Genomic DNA, 27156 nt, shown 5'->3' on the forward strand with positions numbered 1-27156 from the left:
GTCTATCCTTGCGGAGAACTCCGTACGTAGTTTGTAGATGCTTGGGCATTGTTGCATTGTTCGTTTATGGATTTTGTAAATACTTCATCAGCCACTCGTATGTTGCCCACTTGGAATGGATCGTTAGCAATGCGTTACACTATTTCAAACCCGGGTTGACATACCTGAACAGCATTGACTATGAAGGCTCTCACACTACAAACCCCTAGGCCGCGATAGAAGGCTTTGAGTCCTTCATTGAGATACGCTTCTTTGGCAATCTGGATGGAGCTTGCGGTGTATGGCTTAGCGGAAGGCTGCATCAAGGGGCGATGTTCAGGGGACAATTCAATCGTTCTCGCCTGCAGTCTTGTCTTGATCACATCTAGAGGGAAGACAGAGGCCCAGGTAACAATGCCAGCAATGCCACCGCATAATAAGACTTTCGTAGCAGTCATGGTCGCATCATCGTCATTAGAGGCCGTAAGCCGCTTGCAGTATTCATAAGACCAAAAGCTGCAAGAAAGGATGTAGGTCAGTACTCTGTGTAGAGTCTCATTGAAATCGCGGGGGAAGATCCGGGGAAAGGATTCACATACTAAAACCCATAGCCAATTGCGTCTCTCGCACAAGTGACCCCTCCTCCGAAATAAAGGCCCGTCCAGCCGCGTGTTCGGACAATGTCTTTCGCAACCGTCCATGACGACACCCCGGGGCGTGAGTCAAGCTGGGCCCTACATTTGATGAACTCCGTCGGAGATGACACAGTCCAGCTGGCCACCCCACCTGCAGCACCGGCAAGCCAGATCTTGCTTAAGGAGACACCTTGTGGGTTTGTAGGGTCAATGATTGAACTATCCAGGAACTTCAATGATCGGTTATAAGCCACAAAGAGTAGTGCATTGAGTGCCCCATATCCGAGGATTGGGGCAGCGGCGCCTGATGAAACGGTTAATACTAGACGCGTAATTTACATCATCGGAATATTTGCAAACCTCGAACCAGGGAAGTAGCGCTATCAAAGCGACTCAATTGCTGGGGTGTGGTTGATGCGGCGATATCTGGAGCGCGTCCTGCCTGCAACCGCACTTTGATGACATCGAGGGGATTGCCGATGATGATTCCAATGGCACCGCTAAGGTAGCCAGCCCAGAAATCGGAAGACATGGGCCGAGGGGCCAGTGCTGAATGAACGATTCAGCAGCAAATGGTGATAATGAGCATTGTGACTATGGTAGGAACAACCTGGTTATTATCATTCGACGGGCTGAGATTCCATTGACTAAACGGTCCCACCTCAAGAAGGCGAACCGGACGCTATACTGAAAGGGCTATAGTAGAAACTTTCCATCCGGCCTCCTACTCTTGCTTGCAAGTTCGTTGGCATTGTGCTTATTTGATGCTGGAGCAAACTGCATTTTCAAGTGCTTTAGACAGAAACCGGTATTGTCTTGAGATCAGTGCTACTAGTGCGGAAAAAGAAATGTGTCTGTCATGCAGTAGGGCTGCAGAGGTTCATGCCAAGACTATATATATTATGAAGATCATGCAGCATCATCTTTTGTAAATGCTATCTGGACAAAACTCCAGAAGTGGCCGAGCATCCCTCGCAGTAGCACTAGTATGTCCTCAATTGTTTTCAGTCAAGCTGGTTTCGTGTAGAGAATGCTTGAAGGTTCCATTCCTTGGATGCATCATTCAAGTGCCGCTTCGCTAACCGGACGTTGTGTTCAAGGCCATGGCACGTACACATGCTGTTGAATAAGCCGAAATCCGGAAATAGTGTCATGTAAGAATTACTCAAGTACTAAATAATATATTTCATCAAAGGACTTGGCTCAAAGTGGATTTGCCTAGCAAGATACCTCTATGAGCCGGCTACTCTATATCATTTCCAGTAACAATCACGTGACAGCGTGATACTTTGGTGTTGCCAACAAGATGCGGGCGACGCGCTAGGCAGTGGCAAACACGCGTCGAGTTCGGCCGGTCATTATTGACAACCACAACCGCCAACTGACACGATCCTAGTCAGCCACGAGTATTTAATAGAGAAGTGCTAATGTAAGATCAATAATGACTTCCTCGAATTCATCGCGCAGCACAAGCTTACGTATTCAGGTACCGGCCACGGCCAGTCGTAAACCAAGATGGTGCAGGCACACCGTCCAAGCCGCTGCAGGCCAGCTCCACGAACAGCGTCGACCGTCTATCGAAACCCTTCAAATGTCCTGGCCTAGCCACGGCTACACGAGCATCAGACAAGCCAGCGAGGAAGCGTAGGAAGGTGAACTATGCAGGGGCCGATGGCACGGTGGACGACGACAGCGTCAAGCCTTATACAAACGAGGACCGCTTAGCGCTGGCAACAAGAGATGCGAACAGGTTTCCTAGCTTCAAGGTCAAGGACAAAGAGATGACATTCAGGCAAAAATTTAAGATTCCTCTGATCAATAAGTCGTCTGATGCCTATAATAGCTCTAGGCCAGCGCCTACGCTTGGTATGAGGCAAGGCGCTACATTTGTTGTGAAGCCACTGCATGATCCGAGCGGGGAGTTTGCTATAGTACTATATGATCCAACAGTCGATGATGTCAATGAGCCAGAATCGAAGGAAGAGGCCACAGCCGATGCAGAGGAGCAGAAGCCAAAATTGGATGAGCCATTGGTACACAAGAGCTTGGCAGATATTCTTGGGCTCAAGAAGAAGACTGAAGGGCGACCGAAGGTCCCGGTTGTTATAGATCCACGACTGGCGAAAGTGCTACGGCCTCACCAGGTTGAGGGTGTCAAGGTTAGCATTCGCTCCACACAGGCTCTGTTGCTATGTACTAATGCGCCGACAAAAGTTTCTTTATCGTTGTACAACTGGCATGGTTGACAAGAATGCGAATGGTTGCATCATGGCAGATGGGATGGGTCTGGGCAAAACGGTGAGCTGAACGGCCTGTGACACGGAACAGAAGACTAATGGTGCTGATAGCTTCAATGTATCTCATTGATGTGGACTCTACTCAAGCAGTCCCCGGAAGCGGGAGTAACAACCATACAGAAGTGCATCATCGCTTGCCCGTCAAGTTTGGTTGGAAATTGGGCCAATGAACTTGGTGAGTTGGCTTCGCTACTGAATCACACTTCTGCTAACAGTTGCAGTGAAATGGTTGGGCAAGGATGCCATCACACCATTTGCGGTCGACGGTAAAGCCTCGAAGACGGAGCTCATCAGTCAGATGAAACAATGGGCCATTGCTTCGGGTCGGTCTATTGTCAGACCAGTACTCATTATTTCATATGAAACACTCCGGCTATATGTCGATACACTGAGAGACAGTCCCATCGGCCTACTTCTTTGTGACGAAGGACATCGATTGAAGAACAAGGAGAGTTTGACATGGACAGCGCTCAACGGCCTGAATGTACAGCGTCGGGTGATTTTGTCAGGCACTCCCATTCAGAACGATCTCTCGGAATACTTTGCTCTTCTCCATTTTGCGAATCCTAATCTACTGGGGTCGCAGAATGAGTTCCGGAAAAGGTTCGAATTGCCTATTCTTAGAGGAAGAGACGCCGCAGGAACCGAAGAAGACCTCAAGAAGGGTGATGAGCGCCTTGCCGAACTCTCCAGCATCGTAAACAAGTTTATCATACGACGCACGAACGACATTTTGTCAAAGTACTTGCCCGTCAAGTACGAACATGTTGTTTTCTGCAACATGTCCGAATTCCAACTGGGCCTCTATAAGCATTTCATTCAAAGTCCCGAAATCAAAAGCTTACTCCGCGGAAAGGGAAGTCAACCCTTAAAGGCAATCGGCCTTCTAAAGAAACTTTGCAATCACCCGGATCTCCTTAATCTCTCTAATGACCTTCCGGGTTGCGAGTACACCTTCCCGGAGGACTATGTCCCGCCGGAAGCACGAGGGCGTGATAGAGATATCAAATCTTGGTATTCAGGAAAGATGATGGTCTTGGATCGAATGCTAGCGCGCATTCGCCAGGATACTAATGACAAGATTGTTTTGATTAGCAACTACACCCAGACCCTCGACCTATTTGAGAAGTTGTGCAGAACCCGGGGGTACGGCTCCTTGCGACTAGACGGAACCATGACGGTTGGGAAACGACAGAAGCTGGTCGACAAGTTCAATAACCCCGACGGGGAAGAGTTTGTCTTCCTGTTGAGCAGTAAGGCTGGTGGCTGCGGCCTGAACCTAATAGGTGCAAACCGCCTTGTTCTTTTTGATCCCGATTGGAATCCAGCTGCCGATCAGCAAGCTTTGGCACGAGTGTGGCGTGACGGCCAGAAGAAAGACTGTTTTGTCTACCGTTTCATCGCGACTGGATCGATTGAGGAGAAGATCTTTCAGCGTCAGTCCCATAAACAGTCACTTTCTTCGTGCGTCGTGGATTCGGCGGAGGATGTCGAACGACACTTCTCGCTGGAATCCCTCCGAGAGCTCTTCCAATTCAAACCGGAAACGCGGAGCGATACACATGACACGTTCAAATGCAAGCGATGCCGACCGGAGGGAACACAATACATCAAGGCGCCAGCCATGTTGTACGGTGACACTAGTACTTGGAATCATTTTGTCAATGACGGAGAGCATGGGGCTCTCAGCAAGATCCAAGACTTGCTGATACGTCAAGAGACTGGAGAGCGTGATGTCTCTGCCGTTTTTCAGTATATCAGCCATTGATGGTAGCTTACCTGTTGAATATTGTCATGACCTGTATTTCTTTGGAGCGTCCTTGACTTTTTGTGCAATCTGCTTTGCTTTGGGAAGCGTTATTCTTTCACGACACATTTGATTAAACGAGAATGGGTGTATGTTTTTTGCTGAGCGTTTGTATAAACATGAACTAGAAGACATGATACAGTGGCGTTCTAGACCTCACAATGTCGATAACCATGGCTTTTTTTATTCCAAAGATATCACTTACTATGAGTCTACCGTAGTGCATTGCATGAAGGGAGAATTCTTCCTTTGTAAATTGACAGAATGATCTGCGGTGCAAGGGGGCATGGCATATAGTTACACTATAGGGATGAACAATGCAAAACGGTCGGGCGGGAAAGCCGACAAAGCGTCGATTCGCTGCTGACACTACGTCACTTCGCGTCCGCTAAGACAGCCATCCACGTTTGCCAACGCATCTTGTTGTGAGTCCTCCCCACCTTGACAGCCCAGCAACCGCCTAGCGACGAGACTAGAGCATCTGACGGGTGCTTTCTGATCAGAAAGAGCCTGCATCTGTTTTGTTTACCCTGAAACACTTACCATTAATAGCCGATGGCTCGGGAATAGCTACAGGTCTCTGCGAACACGAGAGAGTCGAGACCGTCGTCGCCTCACCGCCCAGCCTAGTCAGACATCGCCTTCACGCCATGAAAACCACTTATCGAAATCAACAATCCCGGTGCTTGTGACTCAGTCGTCCATATCCATGTTTGTTTGAGAGATGGATCACTCAATTCAGCGCTCGCTGAATGATAAGCTCTACGACCGGAGGAAACAGGGGGCCCTGGAGTATGCATTATCTATAAGGCGACATATGTCAGACAATAATATGGCGGGTGGCTAATACACATGGGTTTATTAACAGACTCGAGAAGGTCGTCCGCGATGCTGCTTTCAGGGGTCAACACGAGGAGATCCAAAAGATTGTCGACCAACTCTGCCATGACTACGCCTATGCGGTACACCAACCTCACGCGAGAAACGGCGGTTTAATCGGACTTGCTGCGGCTTCCATAGCATTAGGATCCGTGAGTTGCACCAAAATATACTGAATGGATCTTGCAGGGGCTGAGTTCAAGGTTGCTAGGAAGGGGTTGCTCCTTATCTGAAGGAAATCGTACCGCCGGTGCTTGCTTGCTTTTCCGATCAAGATGCCCGAGTCAGGTATTATGCTTGCGAGAGCATGTACAACATTGCCAAAGTTGCGAAAGGCGAGGTGCTACTCTTCTTCAATGAAATATTCGATGCATTGAGCAAGGTAAGGGGTTTTCATCCCGTGTTCCTACTGTTCTGGCCTAACAGCTCACACCCCGCCAGCTAGCTTCCGATTCGGAGCTTTCGGTCAAAAACGGCGCAGAACTCCTCGATAGACTCGTCAAAGACATCGTATCGGAATCCGCGGCCTCCCATATCTCCGTCTTACAGCTCAGCGAAAAGGAAGCAACAGATCCTGAAGGCTTAGACGATGCTGAACTTCCTACCGCTTTTTCGCTACCTAAATTCATCCCTTTGCTCAAAGAGCGAATCCACGTCATCAGCGCGTTTACCCGCACATTCCTGGTATCATGGTTGACTCTGCTGGATACAATCCCTGATCTGGAGTTGATATCGTATTTGCCGGAATTCCTAGGAGGCTTGATTAAGTTCCTGGGTGATCCGAACAGAGATGTCAACGTCGCTACCCAAGCGCTTCTGGATAGGTTCCTGTCGGAGATTAAGAGGATCGCGCGACTCAAGAAGGGTATCGAAGAAAGCCGGAAAGGTCAAGGCAGCGATATCAGGCAGTCAACTACCAGCGATAGTATGAGCGTTGCGACGACTACCGATCAAACTGTAGCTGTCGAGTCTGAAGTGACAGACAACGCCATAGAGGACTCTGAGGCAGGATCAGTTACCGATGAGGAAGGCTTGCACGTGGATGGGGACTGGATTCCCGGACAAGATGTCCAGATTGACTATGCCAAGATATTAGACATTCTCGTCGGTTTCGTTGATACATCTTTCGGTAAGCAAGGCATGATGCTCAGTTGCAATGGTTCGATACTTATCACCAGTCACTAGTGGAGGAAATGCAGTTGACTGCGCTGCGCTGGATCGACAACTTCTTCGAAATCAGCCCAGAAGACATTCTCCCTTTCGTTCCTCGTCTCCTCACTCAAGTGCTCCCAGCAATGTCCAGTGGTTCGGATCAAGTGCGGCAGGCCGCCAACCGGGTCAACACGTCTTTGATGGAGTATATCGTCACGTTGTCCGAAGATACAGTAGATGAAAGTCGGCAAGCGGCATTGAAAAGTACCAGCAAAGAAAATACGGAGCGAAGGTCGTCTACGCCGGTTAGCAAGCCTCCCGAGACTCCATCGAGTGAATCCAAGAAGCAATTGTCTCAGCCAGAGGCATCAGTCGAACAAACCCCTCGAAGCAGCATGTCAACACCATTACCACCCGCCGACCTCGATTATGCTGCTGCCGTGAACTCCCTTACCCTACAGTTCCTGAACGAAAACGAGGCCACCAGAGTAGCCGCGCTTTCCTGGCTTATAATGTTGCACCGAAAGGCGCCCAAGAAGGTCATTGCATTTAATGATGGCACATTTCCTGCTCTTCTGAAGACACTGTCCGATCCGGCCGAAGCCGTCGTCACCAAAGATCTCCAGCTTCTATCACAGATTTCCAGAAACAGCGAGGACAGTTACTTCAAGTCTTTCATGGTGAATCTCCTGCAGCTGTTCTCCACGGACAGACACCTGCTCGAGGTACGGGGGAACCTGATTATCCGACAACTGTGCATGAATCTTAGTCCAGAGCGCATATATCGGACGCTGGCAGATTGTCTCGAGAAGGAAGAGGTGAGACTCACAACTACTCCGTTTATCCAATGTAGCAACTCACACCGTGAAAGGATATCGAGTTCGCCAGTATCATGGTTCAAAATCTGAACAACAACCTGATAACCGCCCCTGAACTCTCGGAACTGAGAAAGCGCTTAAGGAATCTTGACGCCAAGGTAAGGACTTCTTCACTTGCCGGGTATTTACGAAAGCTTACAATATCCACAGGATGGGCAGATGTTCTTTGTAGCGCTGTTCCGGTCATGGTGCCACAATGCCGTCTCTACATTCTCCCTCTGTCTACTCGCGCAAGCCTACGAGCAAGCATACAACCTCCTCCAAGTTTTGTAAGGCACCCCCTCCCTCCCCCGCTAGCCCAGCACCGCGCCACTAACCTCCCATCACAGTGCCGAGCTCGAAATGACAGTGAACATGTTAATCCAAATAGACAAGCTAGTTCAACTCCTCGAATCGCCCGTCTTTACCTGTAAGTTCCCACGTCACACGCTAAATCACCTCACGCCAACTAACCCCCACCCCCCAGACCTCCGCCTCCAGCTCCTCGAACCAGAACGATACCCCTACCTCTACAAATGCCTCTACGGCGTCCTCATGCTCCTCCCCCAGAGCTCCGCCTTCGCGGCGCTCAAGAACCGCCTCAACAGCGTCAGCAGCATCGGCCTCATCCACACCGGCCCCCGACAGTAAGTCCTTCTTCCCCCCAACTTACCCATCTGCACCAACCACCAACTAACACCCCTACCCCAAAGAACCACCCTCTCCTCCTCATCCACCACCTCCTCCACCTCCACCTACGACCGCTCCACCAACAGCCGACTAAAACGCGACGACCCCCCAATCCGATGGGTCGAGCTCCTCGACAAATTCAAGACGGTGCAAGAGAAAGCCCGCCGGTCTCAACGCGCCTCGCAGCGTCCCTTCGACGCAGACGGTCCCTCATCCTCCAGCAACAATAACAACAATAACAACAACGCAAGCGATCAGGTTCGCGGCGGCGGTAGCACCAGAGATCGGGTCTCCGCTTTACCTGATACTCCGCGGGGATTAGCCGGAGGTGGGAATACCGGAGGTGCGGGGAATGAAGGTGGTAGTGGTGGTCGGGGAACGAACGAAGGGGGTGCGGGTAAATCCTCGCCGGGAGGCATTCTGGGCGGTGCGCATAGACATAAATCTAGTTTGTCGAATCTGGGGAGGTTGGGGATTGGGGGCAGGAAGTCGAAGAGGTGATTGTGGGTTTGGTTATAGTTATGGATATAGTTAGGGGTTATAGTATAGTATAGGAGTAGGAGGGGGAGTGGTGTGTTGTGTTATCGCGTTATAGCGTATCATGCATACATTGCCAGGAATGAGAATGGGCTTAGCTATCTAGTTGCTAGTTGAGGTGTGATGATACTATCATTACGTGAGATAAAAATGATGATAGTAAGGTATATACATAGATCGTGGTGTTAGTAGTGTCTCTTGCTACTTCTATAGACTGAGTAAGAAAGTCGCTCTAAGGATTTACGCCAAGGTAGTAGAGCAAAGGGGCCGACGCAAGGCTGTAGATCTGCGTGTTGGTCCAACGATTGTCCTATTATATCCAAGCCTCTCAGAATTTAAGCATCTACCTGGGTGGGGGCCACACTGGTGATCGTCATATCTCTTGATTGGAATGTAAAAGCCTATGTACAGTGAGGCGTAACAGCCTCGAATTGGCGAAAAAGGGTGTGAAGAAAGGATACACCAACAAGTCAAGTCACAGAACGATTCGCTAATGGGCTTGAGGGGTATGTGAAGTGGACAAAATGGCAGCACAAAGCTCTATCCCGCCAACTCTAGAACAGAGCGGAAAGGGATCCAGAACAATTGTAGCAAAAAGGAGTGCTTGCAGCCAAAAAGCAAACAGGCATAAATCGCGTCACTAAGATGATGCCAGATAACTCCGAGATAGATTCGGGGAAACAAAAAAGTATTCAACGTCCCTTGGATCAATGGCTTGAGACGCGTGTTGATGGTACGGCAGGCGGTAGTCAATATGACAAGCAATTGCGCAGATGAGAGCAAACCAAACCAAATGGCTGATCAAATATGCAACGCTAGCTTTCAAATGTCGCGGCTGAAGCCAACGGCCAAAACGGAGTACCGAAGGACGGAAGTAGAGAAAGATAACATGAACTTTTTGCGTTCACTTTCTTCACCCATGAATGAAAAACAAGGATAGGTCGTCGCATCCTCGACATGGACATTATGAGGAGGATTGGTAGTCGAGCAAAACGAAAAGACAGCGCTTGAAGAATGACGAAAAAGGTGCATCACCGCCAGCGCGAGTCGCCAGACGATCCCCACGTAGAGGCTTTCCAGTAGCTGCCTGTCGAGTGCTTGGAGACGGTCCCTGACGAGGAGTTGGATCCACCGACGTAGACGTATTCCCCGTCGACGTAGGGAACCCCTGAAAAGGTGCTGCGGTGTTTGCGACGAGCATAGCGCTGCTCTAGCCGGTAGAGCTCGATCTCTGTAAGAAATGGATGGTTAGTACAGGAATTGAACGATGACACAATGACCGTGATGCTTCGAGATAAGATGTGGTAGTAATGGGTGAACTCCTAGGAGATGGAGACAACATACTTGCTTGCAACTTCTCGATGAAACCCATTGTGTATGTATGTAGCGTAGCGCCTTGTAATATGACTTTATTTCTCTTGTGCACCAAATCCAAAGCGGTTCGAATAATCACCCCAGGGAGTTTCTGGGAGTGTATATGCGGGGTTCAAGGATGATAATCTCCAAGAATTGTTGATAGGGAGAGTGCGAAGGTGAAGCGATGCCAATTGCTGAGATAACGGTCCGGAAGGGTGGGAGAGGTAACACGGCGGACGCGAGAGGGGCAGGTAGGCGTAGATAAAAAGGAAAAAGGAGGAAGAAAGACCCGATTTGCGAAGAGGGACGACGACGGGCTAGTGGACGTTGCAGCAGATGGTGGGAAAAGAAAGTGTTCACACCAAGACAGATAGTGCTCCGGAGCTAAGCAATAGTCAAGAAGTCAATGATAAATAAGGCGCCGATAGTGATTTAGTGGTACCCTTGGTGGGATGGCTGGTAGGAATTGATGGATAAAGAGAGAGGCTTGTGGAGAAGGAATGCAGCCGACCACGCAGGGAAGACAAGCCACCGAGGGTTACGTGCCAATGAAGAATGCAAGGTGAAAGAGTAGTAGAAGAGAAGGAGCAAAGAAAAGGTCAAAAGAGAGACGTGGTGGAGAAATAGAAGAAGAAGCAGCGCAGAAGAAAGAGGAGATAATGGAGACGATGACGATAGTTAGATAGATACTAGTAGGGGAAAACAACGAATGTGGAAAGAACGACGGACTGACTGACTGACTTGGAACTGGGGGAATAATTGGGAAGGAAGGAACCGAACAAAACGTGTGGGAAAGAGAGGAACTGGAAAGGCACGATGGCCGGGACGGATGTGGACTTGCTGCACCGACCACCAGTCAGGAAGGCGCAACGTGGTTTGGGGGAGGGGCGTCCCTTCCTGTCTGGGCCTAGCCAGGGGAGTCCAGCCAATCAGTAGCCTCGACTAAGTATGCCCACCACCGTCAGGTACGGAATCCAAATACACTAAGGAAATACTAGACCACGAACTAGACGTCCGTCACCACCACACAGACCAGACCAGACTCTTCAATACCCCTGACTATCTTTCTCAAGAAGAGACATTCAACAGTCACAGTAGCAGAGATTGCTCAATTGACTTTTTTTTCTTTTTCATTTGAGATAATCATCTACCTATCTAACCGACACTATCGTATAAGATCTCCCGCTATTGGCGAGTCTTTCCATCCATCATCCATCCAGAACTTCTCATCTCTTCTCTTCTTCCCTTCTCAAACTCAAAACCTCCCCACCTCCCGCCCGGAGATTTGTTTTCTTTCTTCTGTTACCCCCTAACGCACGGTTAACATCATTAGACTCACCCTCAGGCAGATAGATAAACCACGAATCGAATTGTGCTCGTACTTGGGCACCAACCATCCAATTCTGAACACTATTGTTCCTTCACTCGTTCAACTTGGAATATACAATATCAATCTATCACTCTCTCCTCCTCATCCCTGGTTCTCCCTGACTCAAGACCCTGCGTACCAGATCGGCTCGCTCGCTGGGTCGAAAAGGGTAGAACCGAGACGGGGTAAGACGCTAAGGCCAGTTTCGAATGTGCCGGTGGTTCCGTCTAAATGGCCTGGCCGTGCCTTGCCTTGCGTGCTTTTCTTTTCCACGGCTCCAGTTATTTTTATTGGAACCGCCCGCTTGCCTTCCTTCGGTTCAGTTCCCCTCGTGGCAACCCGGTAGACTAGTCCGTCGTTTAGATTGCGTGTGGGATGATTGGGGGGAAGGTGGCTTTCCCACATTTCACCGAATGGTGCACGTACACGACAGCCACAGAGGAGAGCGTTTACGTAAGTTGGTGGACAACTGACTAGTAACGTAGATAATTACACATATAGTGGCTATTGTGTAGATATCTACTTTGATAGTTTCCCATTTGTATCGTTCAGTCGCAAAAAAAGTCTAAAGTGCCAAGAAATATAGAACAAAAGAAGGAAAGGAAGGGAATCATACAATTCCCTTTCATTGGGTGATTGCTTGTTGCTTATCGTCGTGCCTCGCGTTCTGCACTACTTCTTAGTAGTACTCTCCTCTTCCTCCGCAGCTGTCGGCTCGCTGTCCACGTCCTGTGCGAGGGACATTTCTTGGGCTGTGGCGCAGGATTTAGTTAGCTTTCGTGTTTGAAATACACCAACTCCTTCCGGGCTTCCGACGGCGGGTCTCTTACCGTTCCACAGCTCGGCGTAGATGCCATTCTGCTCCAGAAGGTCGCGATGCGATCCCTTCTCCGCTACTTGCCCCTCCTTCAATACGAGGATCTGGTCGCAGTCATAGATCGTGCGCAGTCGGTGCGCCACGAACACGCTCGTGCGTCGCTTCTCCTTTAGGATGCTGTTGATGTTCTGCAGTAGCGCTTGTTCTGTGTAGGTGTCCAGAGCGGAGGTCTGCCCGTTCATGATTAGTATACTTAGCCGCCTGCCATGCTGAATAAGAACAATTGACTTACCGCTTCATCGAAGAATAGCAGCTCCGGATCCTTCAGGATCAGTCGAGAAATGGCCAGTCGCTGCTTTTCACCTCCAGAAATCATCATGCCTCGCTCACCCACCGCAGTCTTGTAACCATCGGGCAGCTTCTGGATCAGCTCGTGGATGTGTGCACGTTGCGCCGCCTGGTGGACTTCTTCATCGGTCGCCTCAATCCGGCCGTAGCGGATGTTGTGTGCGATTGTATCGTTGAACAGAGGGGTATCTTGGGGCACAACACCGATGGCCTTGCGGAGACTTTCCAGAGTCACATCGCGTACATCCTGACCGTCAACGAGGATCCGGCCCTCTTGGACATCGTAGTAGCGGAACAGCAGTCTCAGGATAGTCGACTTGCCGCAACCACTAGGTCCAACGATAGCGAACTTCTGGCCGGCAGGAATCGTAAAGCTAGCGTTCTTGAGAATGGGTCGGTCGGGGTGGTAGCCAAAGGTGACGTTCTCGAATCGAATCTCGCCGCCCTGCTTCAGCTGGAGGGGCTTGGCATCCGGTCGCTCGGTGATGTTCACGTTGACTTTCTGCAGGTTGAAGAGGGTCTCCATGTCCAGCAAAGACTGGCGGAGCTCACGGTACACCGAGCCCAAGAAGTTGAGCGGGACCGAGAGCTGGAAGACGAGCTGATTAACCATGACCAGGTCACCTACAGTCAGACTGCCGCTAGCAACCCCGTTGGCGGCGAGATACATCATGCCTGCCAGGGCACTCGAGAAGATCATGTTCTGGCCGGAGTTGAGGAAAGCCAGCGACGTCGTGACCTTGATGGAAGCATCCTCGTAGGCCTTCAGGGCCTTGTCGTAGCGTGCAACTTCGAATTTCTCGTTGTTGAAATACTTAACCGCCTCATAGTTGATCAGAGAGTCGACAGCAACGGTGGCACCACGGTTGTCTGCAGCATTCGCCTGCTTGCGGAACTTGGTTCGCCAGGCGGTGGTCATGATCGTGAACGCAGAGTAGGTCACCATGGTTGCGGCTGTGATCGCCGCAAACTGGACACCATATTGGTAGGTCTATCACAGTCAGTTATGCCATATCTGGACAGATGGTGCAGCGCAGGCCCTACCAGAATACCGCAGACAAGAGAAATCTCCAAGGCAGTTGGCACCACGTGGAAGACCATGGACGTCAACAAGAAACTGATGCCCTTGGTTCCACGGTCAATCGCTCGCGTCAAACCACCGGTCTGCCGAGAGAGGTGGAAGTTAAGATCGAGCTGGAGCAGGTGCTTGAATACATTTCCCGCGACCTTGCGGATCGCCTTCTGCGCAACACTAGCGAATACAGCATTGCGCAATTCTTGGAACAGTGTAGCCCCGATCCTAGTAACACCGTCTGGTAACCATTGTTAGGTACAGTCTTCCTGCATGCGGGGATCTCTTACAGGCAATAATCATCGAGCCTGCGACGGTGTAAGCGGTTCCGCCAAAGGTCGAGAAGTCCACGTTCATGGAATCAACGATGTTCTTGAAATAAAAGGGTACTTCGACATTCAATATCTGGTTGGATAGTGAGTACAGATGCAGGGAACCCAGTAGGTAGCATAGCTCACCTTTCCTCCAACCAGCAGCGATAGGGCCGTGCCGACACGAAGCTTCGTTCCCCAGTCACCCTGCACCGTTCTCTATTAGCACCCTATGCCTCGCTCGTCCACAACGCCGCGAATCCAGCTCACCTTAGGCCAGAGATACTTTGCCATTTCCTTCATTATCGCCCAGTCCGCCTTCCTCTGCTCCTTTCTCCCCACGGTAGCTTCGCTGAGCAGGTCTTTCTTCGGGGTCGCGGTAGCATTTTGGGTACCCGGCGGACTCTGCGCGACATTGGCAGCGCTGGGTCGGGTAGTAGAGGGATCTTTGGGTTCCGGCGTCTGCGACTTCGACGGAGTATTCTGAGAGGTCTGGCTCCTCAGTGGGCTTCTGGTGGTTGAGAATGATCTGAGCTGAAAGCCGTAGGAAGCTGACGCCCATGACGTTGGGCGCGGAACGGCTGAAGTGTGGTGTAGAAAGCGTCCCGAGGCACGCCAGCAAGGCGTGCGGGCCGCCCTGGGCAGCATTGTGGTCGGTAGATGCTCTTCACAGCGACCGGAGGTATGCAAGGACCGTCTTTATAGCCAATGGAGCATTGCGGTGGTGGTGAGGCCTTGCGCGAATTTCCGCCTCGTGATGGGGACCGCCGGGTTCGGAGGAAAACGTCGGCGGCGGCGGGGGATAAAGTATGAGGGCGTGAGATGGAGAAGGTACTGGGGACCGCGGTGGATCAGGGCGCTGTTTATTCACGACACCGTGTATGGCGGATCATTGATTGAGTGTCCGGAAGAAATATTGAGGGTAAAATAGGTACAGGTGATTCAGCGAGGGAGGCTGCAGTGATAGCACCAGGAAAGGCAGTTCTGTCGCAATCGCCGATTCCGAGTATCTCCAGGTCTCCGGTAAATTACGTTACTCTCGGTACGAATGCGGCGGTTCACTATCAGACTGTCTTTCTGATGTTTACTCACAATTTTCTATGAGTCTACATGAATTGAGTCTTTTCTTTGCTTTTTCAATTCCTTCTTGGGGAATCGCTGTATGGCTTGAAGGTATCCGGTATGAGTATGTCATCCTTAGTAGGAAAAGTAAGTGACGTCGTGAAGGTAGTAAGTAATGTGCCGATATTGTTTAGAAATATGGTCAACACAGGTCCAGCTTCATTGCTACTACCAGAAATAGAGATATATATGCTCTTATATAGTCGACATTAGCGGGTAGCAGTCAGATTGATAGTCCACTGAAATAATAGAGGGGATACTTAAAAGATCTCTCATATAGTCAAGGTAGACACGTGAGATAGGTATGACATCAGTGCAACACAGCTTATATCTCCCAAACCACCATCGGATTGAGGTATTCAGCACAGTTATCAATATCTGAGCTATCCTCATGTCGTGCTAAATCCAGTGATAGTGACCACAATACCCTCACTGCAAGGCAAAAGTGGATGAAACAGCTTCAAATATCGACAAGTTCGCAGTGCCAAGCCGCAATAGCGCTTTTCCCGATCTGGAAGCGTGAATCCGGGCGAGAAGAAGAATTACCGCGGAGAACGAGCAGTTGCATTCCCAACCCCAGCTTCTTCTCCATCTGCACTTCGTTCGGCAGAGACCCTCCATGATGGCATCGGCTCAACCTTGGAGGAGTGCCGCGAGGACTCTGTCCTGGACTCGAGTCGTCCCTCCCCGGGCGCGACAAGGGGCATTGCTGCGCCGCGGATGGCAGACCAGATGCGTCCAGATTCGCGCGGCGCCTGCGGAGGAGCCTGCTACCGTCAATGGCGACCATCTACCTATCTCCAGCACCCCCAGCTCTGCTGAGTCTGCTGGCAAGTCTTCAGGCTGGACCCGAACCCGCTTTAAACCCCGAGCAGACCGCGCTAACAAGTCGCAATCATAAATAGATGCACGATTCGATGTCATCGGCGCGCCCTACTCTCTACTATCGGTTTCGCTCTCCGCTTCTCAGAACCTTTACACTCGTCGGGGTACCTTGGTCGGATTGAGTGGAAAGGCAGACAATGTATGCGCATGTTGTTGTGGTTAATGCTCTACCCTGTACGCTGCTCTAGGGTTAACGACTTTGGCATCAACGCAGGTGGTTTCTACATTGAGCGTCCTAGAACCCTTCCGGAGGGCGGTCGTCGGCGTGCCGTTCCTCTACCAGAAGGTTAGACTGGTCTTCCTAGGATTTGAACAATTGGTATGGCTATTGACACTTGACTGCTAGGTGTCTTCGGCAAGTCCAGTGACTGCGCTGGTTTCCGTTCGTTCTCCGAATACTTCCTTTGCTGTCGTTCACTTGAATGGCTCCGTGGATTGGATGGTGGCCCAGAAACGGGCATTGCTTGCCTGGACGGGTCGCTCGCTCTCTATCCGCCCAACTATCAACACAAGTCTGGTTCGTGATCCTTATTGGGTCTTGTGTATAAAGGCTAGACTAACCCGCGAAGAGCCTTGCCCACTGGGGTAGCTCTGAGGTCACAGGACGAGGTTTGTTGGCGTTGGTTGGTAACGGTCAACTCTATTCCGTTGAGCTCAAGGCTGGAGAGCAATACATCGTTCACCCGAGGTAAGCATGGCTGTTTCCCTGATTGACCAGCTTTTACTGATGTCGCATAGCAACGTCGTTGCCTACACCATGTCGTCCAACCCCCCACGCCCCTATCGCTTCAAGTCTACGACCTTGAGATTCCAGGTCCCGGGTCTTAAGAGTCTCCCCGCCTTCATCCAGAACTCCAAGTTCATCCAGGATATGTCGGAATCGAGCACTTGGAAGTCGACAATGAGGATTATGCACACGATCCGTACATGGTCTCGGAAAACCATCTGGGGAGATCGGGTATGTCGCATCCCGCGAGGCTGTCAAGTTGCTACTAACCCTATATAGTTGTTCCTCCAATTCGATGGACCCTCGACCATCCTTCTACAGACCCGCGGTCCTCGTATCAACGAGGTTCTGACCTCACACGAAGTTAACGAAATCGCCAGTGCGCCTAGAGGCTTGACCATTGGCCCGGCAAAGCCTACCGAGGGGAAGCGCCAACCAGGAGAGGAGTATGTGAAGGCTGCTGAAGAAGCTGTTAATGCTGGACCAGGACCACACAGAACTGTGGACGAATTGACCAATGAGCTCAAAGGCACGGAGCAAAGCATTGCCACTTTGACGAAGGAGGGCAAGGTCATCATTGAGAAGGCAGGACAGAAAAACTAAGCTGAAACAGTATCAGTCTGTTGCTGTTCTTCACGCATAGATCATAGCGTCCGACATCCAGGTATCTTTTTCATTTATTTTGTTTCATTGCAGGCTCAATGTACTATAGACAATAGCTTGTGTCCGACTACACCCCACGTGAACGTTATTTCTCCTTTCTCCCTATTTTCTATCCACTGTTAGTGATGTTGATCAAATCGAAGCAAATTCCCGCCTTGCATTGTCTTAAACTACTTAGCCAACAGGCACCCACGTATAAACCGGTTGACATGTGGTGGGGGGGAAATTTCCATGAATGAAGGGATCTCGCAAGGGGCCTCGTTGTCTCACAAACATAAACGTTCCTTTTTTAAGTCCACAGCAAGGTCCTCCCCTTTGGAATGCCCACGAGAATCACACCGCTGGTCGACTCTTCTTTTCACTTGTGGGAATCCGGGTCAGACCTCGCTATCTAAGGTCTCGAGGCCCAGATCGATGCCACCAGATTCCCCCCACGCCCAGCCCCCCGATATCACATTCCCTAATTCGCAGCAGCTGGAAGCAGACATCCTTGTGACAAAGGCCAGCCCTATTTTGCTGCAGAAACCATGACGCAACAACAACAACAGCCACCGAATGAGGCCATTCCGGCCAGCGAGCCCGTGGAGGATGATGTGAAAGAGCCCTTCCAGCTACCAGTTTCTGCTTCGGATACCAGTGACGATGTAGAGGCGCAGCAGAGCGATACACCGGGCACTACGACTTCCGGAGAAAAGCCCGGAGACAATCCAACTGCAGGTCATACTTCGGAGAAATCCAGTGTCATTGTCCAGGACCACCAACCAGCATCGACACCTGAAGGCCCTCCAGATGGCGGACTCGCAGCCTGGATGACGGTTTTCGGAGGATTCTGTAGCATGTTCGTGAGTTTTGGCTGGAATAACTGTGAGTGTTGGATATCAGACACTTCGTCAACAAATCTCAAATGACGATTGCGCAGCTTGCTAGCTAACATGCGACTTCCAGGCATGGGGATATTCATCGACTACTACCAGACTCATCAACTGAGCGACATGTCCACTAGCTCCATAACATGGATCACATCGCTAATGACATTCATGATGTTCTTCGGGGTCCGTCCTTTCCTCCCTCCAGCCCTAACGTCTACCAACATCATCACCATCACCATCATCAATTAAATCAATCAACCTCCACTGACAGAGCAACCAACAAATAGGGCCCCTTCATCGGCATCCTCTTCGACAACTACGGCCCCCGCTACATCATCCTCGTCGGCACCATCCTCCACGTCCTCGGCATAATGATGACCTCCATCTCCACCGAGTACTACCAAATCCTCCTGGCCCAAGGAATCTGCAGTCCCATCGGCAACAGCGCCCTCTTCCACTCCGGCGTCAACTCCATCAGCACCTGGTTCGGCCGTCGTCGCGCCCTCGCCCTGGGCATCGCCACCAGCGGCGCCAGTCTCGGCGGCGTCATCCTCCCCATCATGCTCACTCGCCTCTTCAACCTCCTCAGCTTCGGCTGGGCCATGCGCATCTGCGGCTTCCTGATCCTCTTCCTCCTCATCATCACAAACCTCACCACCACCTCCCGTCTCGTCCACACCAGAAAACAATACCATATCCGCGACTTCATCCGTCCCCTCAGCGAACTCCCCTTCATCCTCACCACCGCCGGAACTTTCTGCTTCTTCTGGGGCATGTTCCTCCCCTTCTCGTTCATCCCCTCCCAAGCTCAACGCCATGGCATGTCCCCTACCTTGGCTTCGTATTTGATTCCGGTCCTTAATGCAGCTAGGTAAGCCACCTACCTCCCCTATTCCCACATCACCTCCTCCATCCTTCAAGAAAGAAAAAAACAAGCCACACTAACCCTACATCCCCCTCCGGGGGGATGACCTATATACAGCTTTCCAGGCCGCATCATCCCGCCTTACCTGGCGGACGTCTTCGGACGCTTCAACCTCATGATCCTAATGACACTAGCATCCGGGATCCTCGTTCTCGCGCTCTGGCTTCCCTCCACCGGCAACGCCCCTGCCATCGTCTTCAGCGCCCTGTATGGTTTCACCTCCGGCACGGTGGTGAGTCTTGCCCCCGCGCTGGTGGCCCAGATCTCTGAGATCAGGGAGATTGGTGTGCGCAGCGGGACGTATTTCTGCATTGTGTCTTTTGCGGCGCTCACGGGCACGCCGATTGCGGGCGCTTTGTTGCCGGATCCCCTGGGAGGGAGTTATACCAAGTTGTTTGTGTTTTGTGCGGTGGTTATGCTTGCCGGGACGGGGTTTTATTGTACTGCGAAGGGGAGGATTGTTGGGTGGAGGGGGTGGTGGGGGAAGAGGGTTTGAGATTTAGTGTTGGTTCGAGTTTGTTGTGTTGGGGGGAGGGGGATGGGTGGGGATGTGGTGGTGGTTATATTATGGTAAAATGATGGGATTATCCAACAAGCAAGTTGACGAAAATAGATGGTATAGTGCTTTAAGAGTATCTCGAGCAATGTTTGGAATAGATAGATGCCTATATAGATGCTTCGATTCGATCCTCTGTCAACTCCCAAACACCTTCGCTGTGCAGTGCAAAGCCACGGCAATGAATAATAAAACCACAAGAAAACAGATATGCTAGCAAGCAAACAACAGGCAATGCAAGTCGACAATGTATATAGTGAACTCCCAGCTCCAAACGTAGAAACAATGCACAATGTCTGTACTGTTATACCAGAACTCCGTTTCGCATGCTCTGGACACTCTTCACACCCACACCCTTGAGCTGGCTCAGCTCCGCAAGGCTGTTGATGTGGAACCGCGCTTCTTCATCTTGGCTGGTGTTGTGTTGATCCATCTCGCACAGGCAGTCAACGATAGCCTCGGCCTTCTTGACTCCCACGCCTTTCAGCAACTTGATCTGGCTGACGTCGCGCGAGTTGATGATGGAGAGGAGGTGGATAGTGCGTGGGGAGGGCGGTTCCTCGTTCATCATGTCGACGCTGGCGTGTTCCTCGTCCAACGGGGACTTGGTCTTCGTGCGCTTCTTGCGTCTGGCGTGGGTGATTTCCTCGATGTCTTCGTCGCTGAATTGTTCGAGGGACGCTTCGGGTTCTTCATAATCCGCGTCCGAGTCTTCAGCAACGCGCTTGAGGTGCGTCTTAGCGGGCTGCTTCTTGAGGGATAGCATACTGCCAAGTTCTCGCCTGTGCCCGGAGTGACTGATGGTGCCGGTGGTGTCGGCGTCCTGGCGCGGCTTGCCGTGCATACGCTCCTTCAGGCTGGCAATCTTCCTCAATAGCTTCTCGTTGTCCGGGAAGTATGGTAGGGCCAGCTGGTACATCCTGAGAGCGAAGCTGTCCTCGCCACGTGCTTGGTGCTGCTTGGCCATGAGCAAGTATGACAGACCTTCGGCCCTTGCATCTTCGGAGCCTTCGATGCGTTGTTCGAGAAGTTCCAGACGCCGCTGGACTTGCTCATTCAGTTCGCGGACCTGCGTTTGTCTCGACTGCTCACTGACGGCTCGCACAGCCAGGATCTCCTCGACCTTCTTTTCTACCATCTCTTCGATCTTGGCCGCAGAGATGTCGTCACGGTGCTTTTGAGGCTGCTGTGTTGGTTGAGCGAGACGAGAAGGCTTCGATGAGAGGCGGGAGATATCGGAACTCAGAGAAGGCCGGGAGCTCATGGAAGTCCGCTTAGGGGGCTCCGGTTTCTTGAACTGTGTGATAGTTCTAGGGTGCGTCTTATCCGAGTAGACGTGGAAAGCCTTGGCGGGCTTTTCGAGGGTCTTAGTGTTGTCTTTGGCTGCGGCAGTCAGGTTCACGTTCACGGAAGCTGTCAGAGGCCGCAGGGGTTGCCGTTGGGCTGTCACCGAAGGCCGCGATGCTGGTCTAGGGGGCCCCTTGAACATTGGCTCGTTTTCTACCTCGCGCACTTCGATCTTCTTCGTGCGGTTGGCGAAGTTGAGTGAGCTTATTGTGTCCAGATGGTAGGACCTGACCGGCGCCAGGTTCAAGATCATCACAGTCAGTCCATTGTTCTGTCCCAGCGATAGAATCCTCGTCATCTTCGACTCTCGATACGGTATTCTCGAGTGCTTCTTGCTGATTGCTTCGACACACTGAGCCAGGACGAAAAGGCTCTTGTTGATACTAGCGGACTCAACCATACGCTCTTTGTCATTATCCGTCCGGCGGTTATCTTCGGAGCCAGCAAGGTCGATAGCAGATGCGGTACTAATGCGCGTTTTATCTCCAGTGGTGACTGCGACGCGCACGCAGAGGATGGCATGAGATCGTGATGAGTGGGCGTTAAGCTACAATAGTTAATGTCGACCCTTCTTTCGGGAACAGCGTGGGGGCAAACCTTTGTTGCAGATGTGGACCTGTTGGTATTGGCTTGATCATACAATAGCTCGAATTCCTTCAGAGTATGGCATGGCCTCTCCGTCAAACCCACGACGACTGTCTTGCCGCCGTTGTCTCGAAGAGGTAGACCTGCCAGAGTCCTCTTCTCGGGGGGTTCGAATAGGTCGTAAACCTTGTCATTGTAGATTTCGTAGTAGCTCAAAGACACCTTGACAGTAGTTTCCCCGTCACTGTCCTTCTCCATCTTCCGGCTGCGTCTGTAAATGCTGCTCAGGAGACGAGGAATAGCGCCACGATCAGCCAAGCTTTTACCGCCTCGCATTGTGTGCGTCTTTCCAGTTCCTGTAACCCCGTATGCAAATATCGTTACGTCAAAGCCATTGAAAAGATGCTTGACAGTAGGAGCAACTGCGCGTTCCATCAGTATGTCGTTACCTCCCAGATTATTGGCGTCACAAACCCTCTGCATCGAAGAGCTCCTGCTGCGAAGCTTCCGCATCGTAGACAGCATTGAACTGAAACGAGTATTCTTCGCCTTCGTTCTTGGGGTTCGGAATCCGCACTAGGTTATCCCGATCCCTCAAGGCTGCCAGTGCGCCTTTCCCCTGGGAGCTCGTCTTATCGCTCTTGCCGGGCACTGCCTGGTTGGACGATCCGGTGCGTAGGATGACATCTAACTCCCGTTCCGATTTGAGAAGCGGTCGAACCCGCGCGACTACCCGGACGCTCATTGTGTATCGGGGGGAGTGATATGAAATCGATTCGAGATTATCGCCAACGGTTGGTGGATGTAGTCCCGGGACTTCGTTGTATCGTCGCTTCAAGCTGTCCGATCCAACCCTGTTGACCAATTGAGGTGTCGATACTTATGGCGGCATAAGAATGAGTTTCGACTAATCGTAGAGGTAGGACCAATAGTGAGCAGCTAAACGTTAATTAAGCTGCCTTCGAAGTAATTTGCACTCCTGGATCCTAAAAGTCAGGCGCTGGATCGACAACCCGCAATCCAAGCACACCAGGCGGCAATGAGCAGCTAATTGAAGGAAATAAAACAGAAAACAACAGCAGAAAGCAAACTGACGATAAACGGTGGGCCGACGACTCGGTGGGTAAGAGACAATGTGCCCTGTGAACCGACAGGGATAGCTTCGGTGTGGTGCGACTGGCAGCGGTCAGCGTTGTTGGCACGGCAACCTCCCACGTTCGTCTACCCCAGGCATCCCACCCTTCCGATTTAGGGTGCAGTATCGTGCATCGCCATGTTTTCTTTTGCTTCTTTCCTGCAAAAATCATATTAAGGAATGTCGTTGGATTCGAAAGAATGTGTTTGTACTACTTAGTACCTTTTTTGTTATGTCCATGTGCTCCATTGTTTGGTAGTACAAGTTTGTGTGCTGTAGATACTTTGCAGTCAGCATTGAATATATAAATTAGTGCTCAAACACCATCGAAAAACCATAGTAGTAGCATTTGGGTGCATAGTTCATGTAGACCCATGACTAAGGCTTCCTTAATCTAACCTGTCAAGCTCAAGGGTCTCGATCAATAGATAGAGCTCTGTCAGTCTTCGAGCTTCTGATTGATGCTGTAGGGCTAGAGTATAACCAGTACTGACATCCCTGATGAGTATGAGATCATAAGCCCAAGGCAGCGACCACCACACAACTATTACCTACTACCCAATGACTTACAAAAATGTTAACACAGCCATTATATTCCTCAACCTAATAGTTTGAGAGTCGAAAGTCTACTTGTATTCCCTGTATTCCAACCCTATCTATATTAAAACTGGTTCAATGAAATATGCCCAAATAATGGGCTTCAGTGAAAGTTGATTGAAAGTCGGTTAGGCCGCGGGGAGCTGATTGGCCCAGGCGCGGCAGCCGCAAAGGCCACCGTACACCATCATCCATCCTATCATCCTCCATCATTCATCGTCGCCTCTCCGACTCCTACAGCTCCTCCCAACTCTTTCAGGACACCTCGCCTGCTCCGGAGTGTGGCATTGACGTGCTCTTTCCCCTCCGTTTGACACTTGTGTTTCTGCGATCCGGTAAATCCTTGGTTGTTAGTATGCCGCCGTCCCTCTAGCCTTCCATTCCCCTTTCCCACCTCCCACTTCGAATGTTGACCGACGATCCAGTGAGCCAGTGACGATTTATCCGACCGCGCAACACCCTCGAGACCGCCCTAACAAACCCTCGGGAAACCACTTCACCTTTCCTCCGCCGACAGACGATAAATACACACAATCCTCCATGGCAGCACCACAAGGGGGCTACCCTCCCCAGGAAGGGTACGGTCAGCCTGCCGATTATGGGTCTCCCGTGCAACAACCCGCGGGGTTGGCTACTGGTGCCCCGGCCCAAGGCCAGGCTGGAGGTCGGAAGAAGCGTGTTTATGCCGGCGAAGCCTTTGACTTTGGATCTGGTGCCAATGCTGCTCTGGGAGGTCAGTTGCCCGCCGGTGGCAGCTACGGAGCATACCCGCCGCAACCACAGGCTGCGGGATACCAGCAACCTATGTATGGAGCAGACCCAACTCAGATGCAGGCTGCGGCCCCAGGATATGCGGCGCCCGCCAGCCCTCAAGTCGCACAGATGACCCAGCAGTTTGGTGCTATGGGCATGACCGATCCGCACCTCCTGCCACCGCAGCCGGTCGCCCAAGCTCCCCAGGCTCAGGCCCCGCGGGCTGTTCCCCTCAACCAACTCTACCCAACCGATCTCCTTACCCAGCCCTTCAATGTCGCCGAGCTCGATTACCCGCCACCCCCCATTGTTCTGCCGCCCGGTGTATGTATCTGATGTCATCCAAGTTGCGAATTATTGGATTTGCTGACTTTCCCGCTAGACCAGCGTTTACCCTTCTCCCTATGCCAACTGCCCTCCGAAATACGTTCGCTCGACCCTGAACGCCGTCCCGACAACAAGTTCGCTACTGAAGAAGTCCAAGCTGCCTTTTGCTCTTGTTATCCAGCCCTACGCAGCTCTCCATGACTCCGAAGACCCCGTTCCTGTTGTCCCAGACCAAGTCATCTCGCGTTGCCGACGCTGCCGATCCTACATCAATCCTTTCGTGACATTCCTCGACCATGGACACCGCTGGCGTTGCAACATGTGCAACCTGACAAACGATGTGCCTCAGGCATTTGATTGGGATACCGCGCTGCAGAAGCCAGCCGACAGGTCGTTGAGGCCTGATCTCAATCACTCGGTGGTCGAATTCGTTGCTCCTCAAGAATACATGGTCCGCCCCCCGCAGCCGCTTGTTTATCTCTTTTTGATTGACGTGAGCTACGCTTCCGTTACGAACGGCCTTTTGGCTACCACTGCCCGCTGCATCAAGGAGAGCCTTGACCGGATCCCGAATGCGGACCGTCGGACACGACTGGGATTCATCGCGGTCGACTCCAGTCTCCATTACTTCAGTATTCCCCGCGATGGCTCGGAGAACTCGGACCCTAGAATGCTGGTTATCAGTGATTTGGATGAGCCTTTCCTTCCCATCCCGGGCGATCTTTTGGTGACCCTGAGCGAGTGCCGGGAGAACATCGAAATCTTCCTCGATAAGCTGCAGGAAATGTTCCAGAACACTCAGAGCAACGCCTGCGCCATGGGATCCGCTCTGCGTGCTGGTTACAAGCTGATCTCGCCCGTGGGAGGCAAGATGACCGTGCTCAGCTCCTCTCTGCCTAACATCGGCCATGGCTCGTTGACCATGAGAGAAGACAAGAAGGTCCTCGGCACCAGCAAAGAGAGCAGTCTGCTGCAGACGGCGAACAGCTTCTACAAGAGCTTCGCTGTCGAGTGCTCCAAGGCGCAGGTCTCTGTTGACATGTTCTTGTTCTCTTCACAGTACCAAGACGTTGCGTCTCTCAGTAACCTGCCCCGCTACACCGGTGGTCAGACTTACTTCTACCCCGGATGGAACGCCGCTCGTGGGGAGGATGCGATCAAGTTCGCTCGTGAATTCTCCGACTACCTTTCTTCGGAGATTGGCTTGGAGGCTGTGCTCCGTGTTCGTGCTACGACCGGTCTGCGCATGAACACCTTCTACGGTAACTTTTTCAACCGCAGTTCCGATCTCTGTGCCTTCCCTGCTTTCCCACGTGACCAAGCGTATGTCGTTGAAGTGGCGATTGACGAGACCGTCACGAAACCCGTTGTTTGCTTGCAGACGGCGGTTCTGCACACTACATGCAACGGCGAGCGGAGAATCCGGGTGTTGACTCTGGCGCTCCCTACGACGCAGAACCTGGCTGATGTCTACGCTTCGGCCGATCAACAAGCTGTTGCTACTTACTTCAGTCACAAGGCTGTTGAGCGGGCACTGAGCAGTGGGCTGGAGCCTGCCCGCGAGGCTCTGCAGACCAAGGCCGTCGAACTGCTGTCGACCTACCGGAAGGAATTGGCTGGAGGCAGTGTCAGCGGCGGTGGTCTTCAATTCCCTGCCAACCTGAGAGGCTTGCCAGTGCTCTTCCTTGCCATGATCAAAAACGTAAGTCCTGCCCATAAGTTTGCATGTCCAACCGTATTTGCTAACACCATTTAGCTTGGTCTTCGCAAATCCGCGCAAATACCCACCGACATGCGCTCTGCTGCCCTTTGCTTGCTTTCGACGCTCCCCCTTCCTCTCCTCATGCAGTACATCTACCCCAAGATGTACTCTCTTCACGACATGCCCGACACTGCTGGATTGCCCGATGAGCAGACCGGCGAGATCCTTCTCCCTCCCCCGATCAACCTGTCATCCGAGCGCATTGTTCCCTATGGTCTCTACCTCATCGATGACGGCCAGACGCAGTTCCTGTGGGTTGGACGCGATGCGGTGCCCCAGCTGATCGAAGATGTCTTTGGCCTGCAAGACAAGTCGCAACTCCGCGTGGGCAAGCAGAACCTGCCGGATGTGGACAATGAGTTCAACCAGCGGGTGCGGGCGGTGATCGAGAAGAGCCGGGATCACCGGTCGAAGGGCGTGGGCAGCATTGTGGTGCCACACCTGTATGTGGTGAAGGAGGACGGAGAGCCTGGACTTCGCTTATGGGCGCAGACCATGCTGGTTGAGGACCGTGCTGATCAGAGCGTCAGCCTGGTGCAGTGGATGGGCTCGCTGCGGGAAAAGGTTTGATCACCCCATTTTAATTCCCCCCTCCCTCATAAGCGCTCTACCTCTGCCGGCATTGGACACCTCGTTTTCACATACTTGGGAGTCAGATCGGGCTGACGAGCTTGAACACGCCTACAGGTTGTTCAGTAATGATAAAGCTTCTTCTTTTTTCGAATTATCCTTGTTCCAATTTCCTTCGTTTTTGGTAAATTATATGGAAGAAATTCCACCATACATTCCCCATGGAT

At 51.7% G+C, this 27156-nt stretch overlaps 9 protein-coding genes across 9 annotated transcripts; 5 read left to right on the plus strand and 4 right to left on the minus strand.

Annotated features, from left to right (window-relative positions):
* Positions 1–64: 64 nt before the first annotated feature.
* On the minus strand, positions 65–1146 carry AKAW2_51849A (putative mitochondrial carrier protein; the record flags this gene model as incomplete). Its single annotated transcript, XM_041691824.1, has 4 exons — positions 65–109; positions 165–495; positions 579–918; positions 975–1146. 4 exons carry the CDS (start codon positions 1144–1146, stop codon positions 65–67), a joined length of 888 nt encoding a protein of 295 aa, XP_041545270.1.
* An 895-nt stretch (positions 1147–2041) lies between these two features.
* On the plus strand, positions 2042–4679 carry RAD54 (DNA-dependent ATPase RAD54; the record flags this gene model as incomplete). The annotated part of the gene is made up of 5 exons (XM_041691825.1): positions 2042–2043; positions 2101–2773; positions 2829–2912; positions 2963–3086; positions 3133–4679. Coding segments are annotated over 5 exons (2430 nt in total).
* A 763-nt stretch (positions 4680–5442) lies between these two features.
* On the plus strand, positions 5443–8797 carry AKAW2_51851S (VAC14 family protein; the record flags this gene model as incomplete). Its single annotated transcript, XM_041691826.1, has 10 exons — positions 5443–5510; positions 5587–5749; positions 5809–5979; positions 6039–6726; positions 6783–7567; positions 7621–7725; positions 7778–7896; positions 7957–8036; positions 8094–8253; positions 8320–8797. The coding sequence occupies 10 exons, from the start codon at positions 5443–5445 to the stop codon at positions 8795–8797; spliced, it is 2817 nt and encodes a 938-aa protein (XP_041545272.1).
* A 1067-nt stretch (positions 8798–9864) lies between these two features.
* On the minus strand, positions 9865–10205 carry AKAW2_51852A (uncharacterized protein; the record flags this gene model as incomplete). Its single annotated transcript, XM_041691827.1, has 2 exons — positions 9865–10064; positions 10178–10205. 2 exons carry the CDS (start codon positions 10203–10205, stop codon positions 9865–9867), a joined length of 228 nt encoding a protein of 75 aa, XP_041545273.1.
* A 2025-nt stretch (positions 10206–12230) lies between these two features.
* On the minus strand, positions 12231–13824 carry atm1 (ATP-binding cassette Fe/S cluster precursor transporter ATM1; the record flags this gene model as incomplete). The annotated part of the gene is made up of 4 exons (XM_041691828.1): positions 12231–12310; positions 12389–12605; positions 12668–13714; positions 13768–13824. 4 exons carry the CDS (start codon positions 13822–13824, stop codon positions 12231–12233), a joined length of 1401 nt encoding a protein of 466 aa, XP_041545274.1.
* Positions 13825–15847: 2023 nt separating this feature from the next.
* AIM24 (AIM24 family protein) lies at positions 15848–17443 on the plus strand (the record flags this gene model as incomplete). The annotated part of the gene is made up of 7 exons (XM_041691829.1): positions 15848–16058; positions 16134–16252; positions 16328–16399; positions 16460–16630; positions 16683–16801; positions 16852–17071; positions 17120–17443. The coding sequence occupies 7 exons, from the start codon at positions 15848–15850 to the stop codon at positions 17441–17443; spliced, it is 1236 nt and encodes a 411-aa protein (XP_041545275.1).
* A 587-nt stretch (positions 17444–18030) lies between these two features.
* On the plus strand, positions 18031–19793 carry AKAW2_51855S (MCT family MFS transporter; the record flags this gene model as incomplete). Its single annotated transcript, XM_041691830.1, has 4 exons — positions 18031–18367; positions 18449–18555; positions 18660–19243; positions 19355–19793. 4 exons carry the CDS (start codon positions 18031–18033, stop codon positions 19791–19793), a joined length of 1467 nt encoding a protein of 488 aa, XP_041545276.1.
* A 364-nt stretch (positions 19794–20157) lies between these two features.
* Positions 20158–22530, minus strand: AKAW2_51856A (kinesin family protein; the record flags this gene model as incomplete). The annotated part of the gene is made up of 3 exons (XM_041691831.1): positions 20158–21747; positions 21798–22207; positions 22260–22530. 3 exons carry the CDS (start codon positions 22528–22530, stop codon positions 20158–20160), a joined length of 2271 nt encoding a protein of 756 aa, XP_041545277.1.
* A 1527-nt stretch (positions 22531–24057) lies between these two features.
* Positions 24058–26929, plus strand: SEC24 (COPII subunit SEC24; the record flags this gene model as incomplete). Its single annotated transcript, XM_041691832.1, has 3 exons — positions 24058–24594; positions 24653–26299; positions 26354–26929. The coding sequence occupies 3 exons, from the start codon at positions 24058–24060 to the stop codon at positions 26927–26929; spliced, it is 2760 nt and encodes a 919-aa protein (XP_041545278.1).
* Positions 26930–27156: the final 227 nt, after the last annotated feature.

This window comes from Aspergillus luchuensis, chromosome 5 (genome assembly GCF_016861625.1).
Source record: "Aspergillus luchuensis IFO 4308 DNA, chromosome 5, nearly complete sequence".
In the NCBI taxonomy this organism is placed as follows: domain Eukaryota; kingdom Fungi; phylum Ascomycota; class Eurotiomycetes; order Eurotiales; family Aspergillaceae; genus Aspergillus; species Aspergillus luchuensis.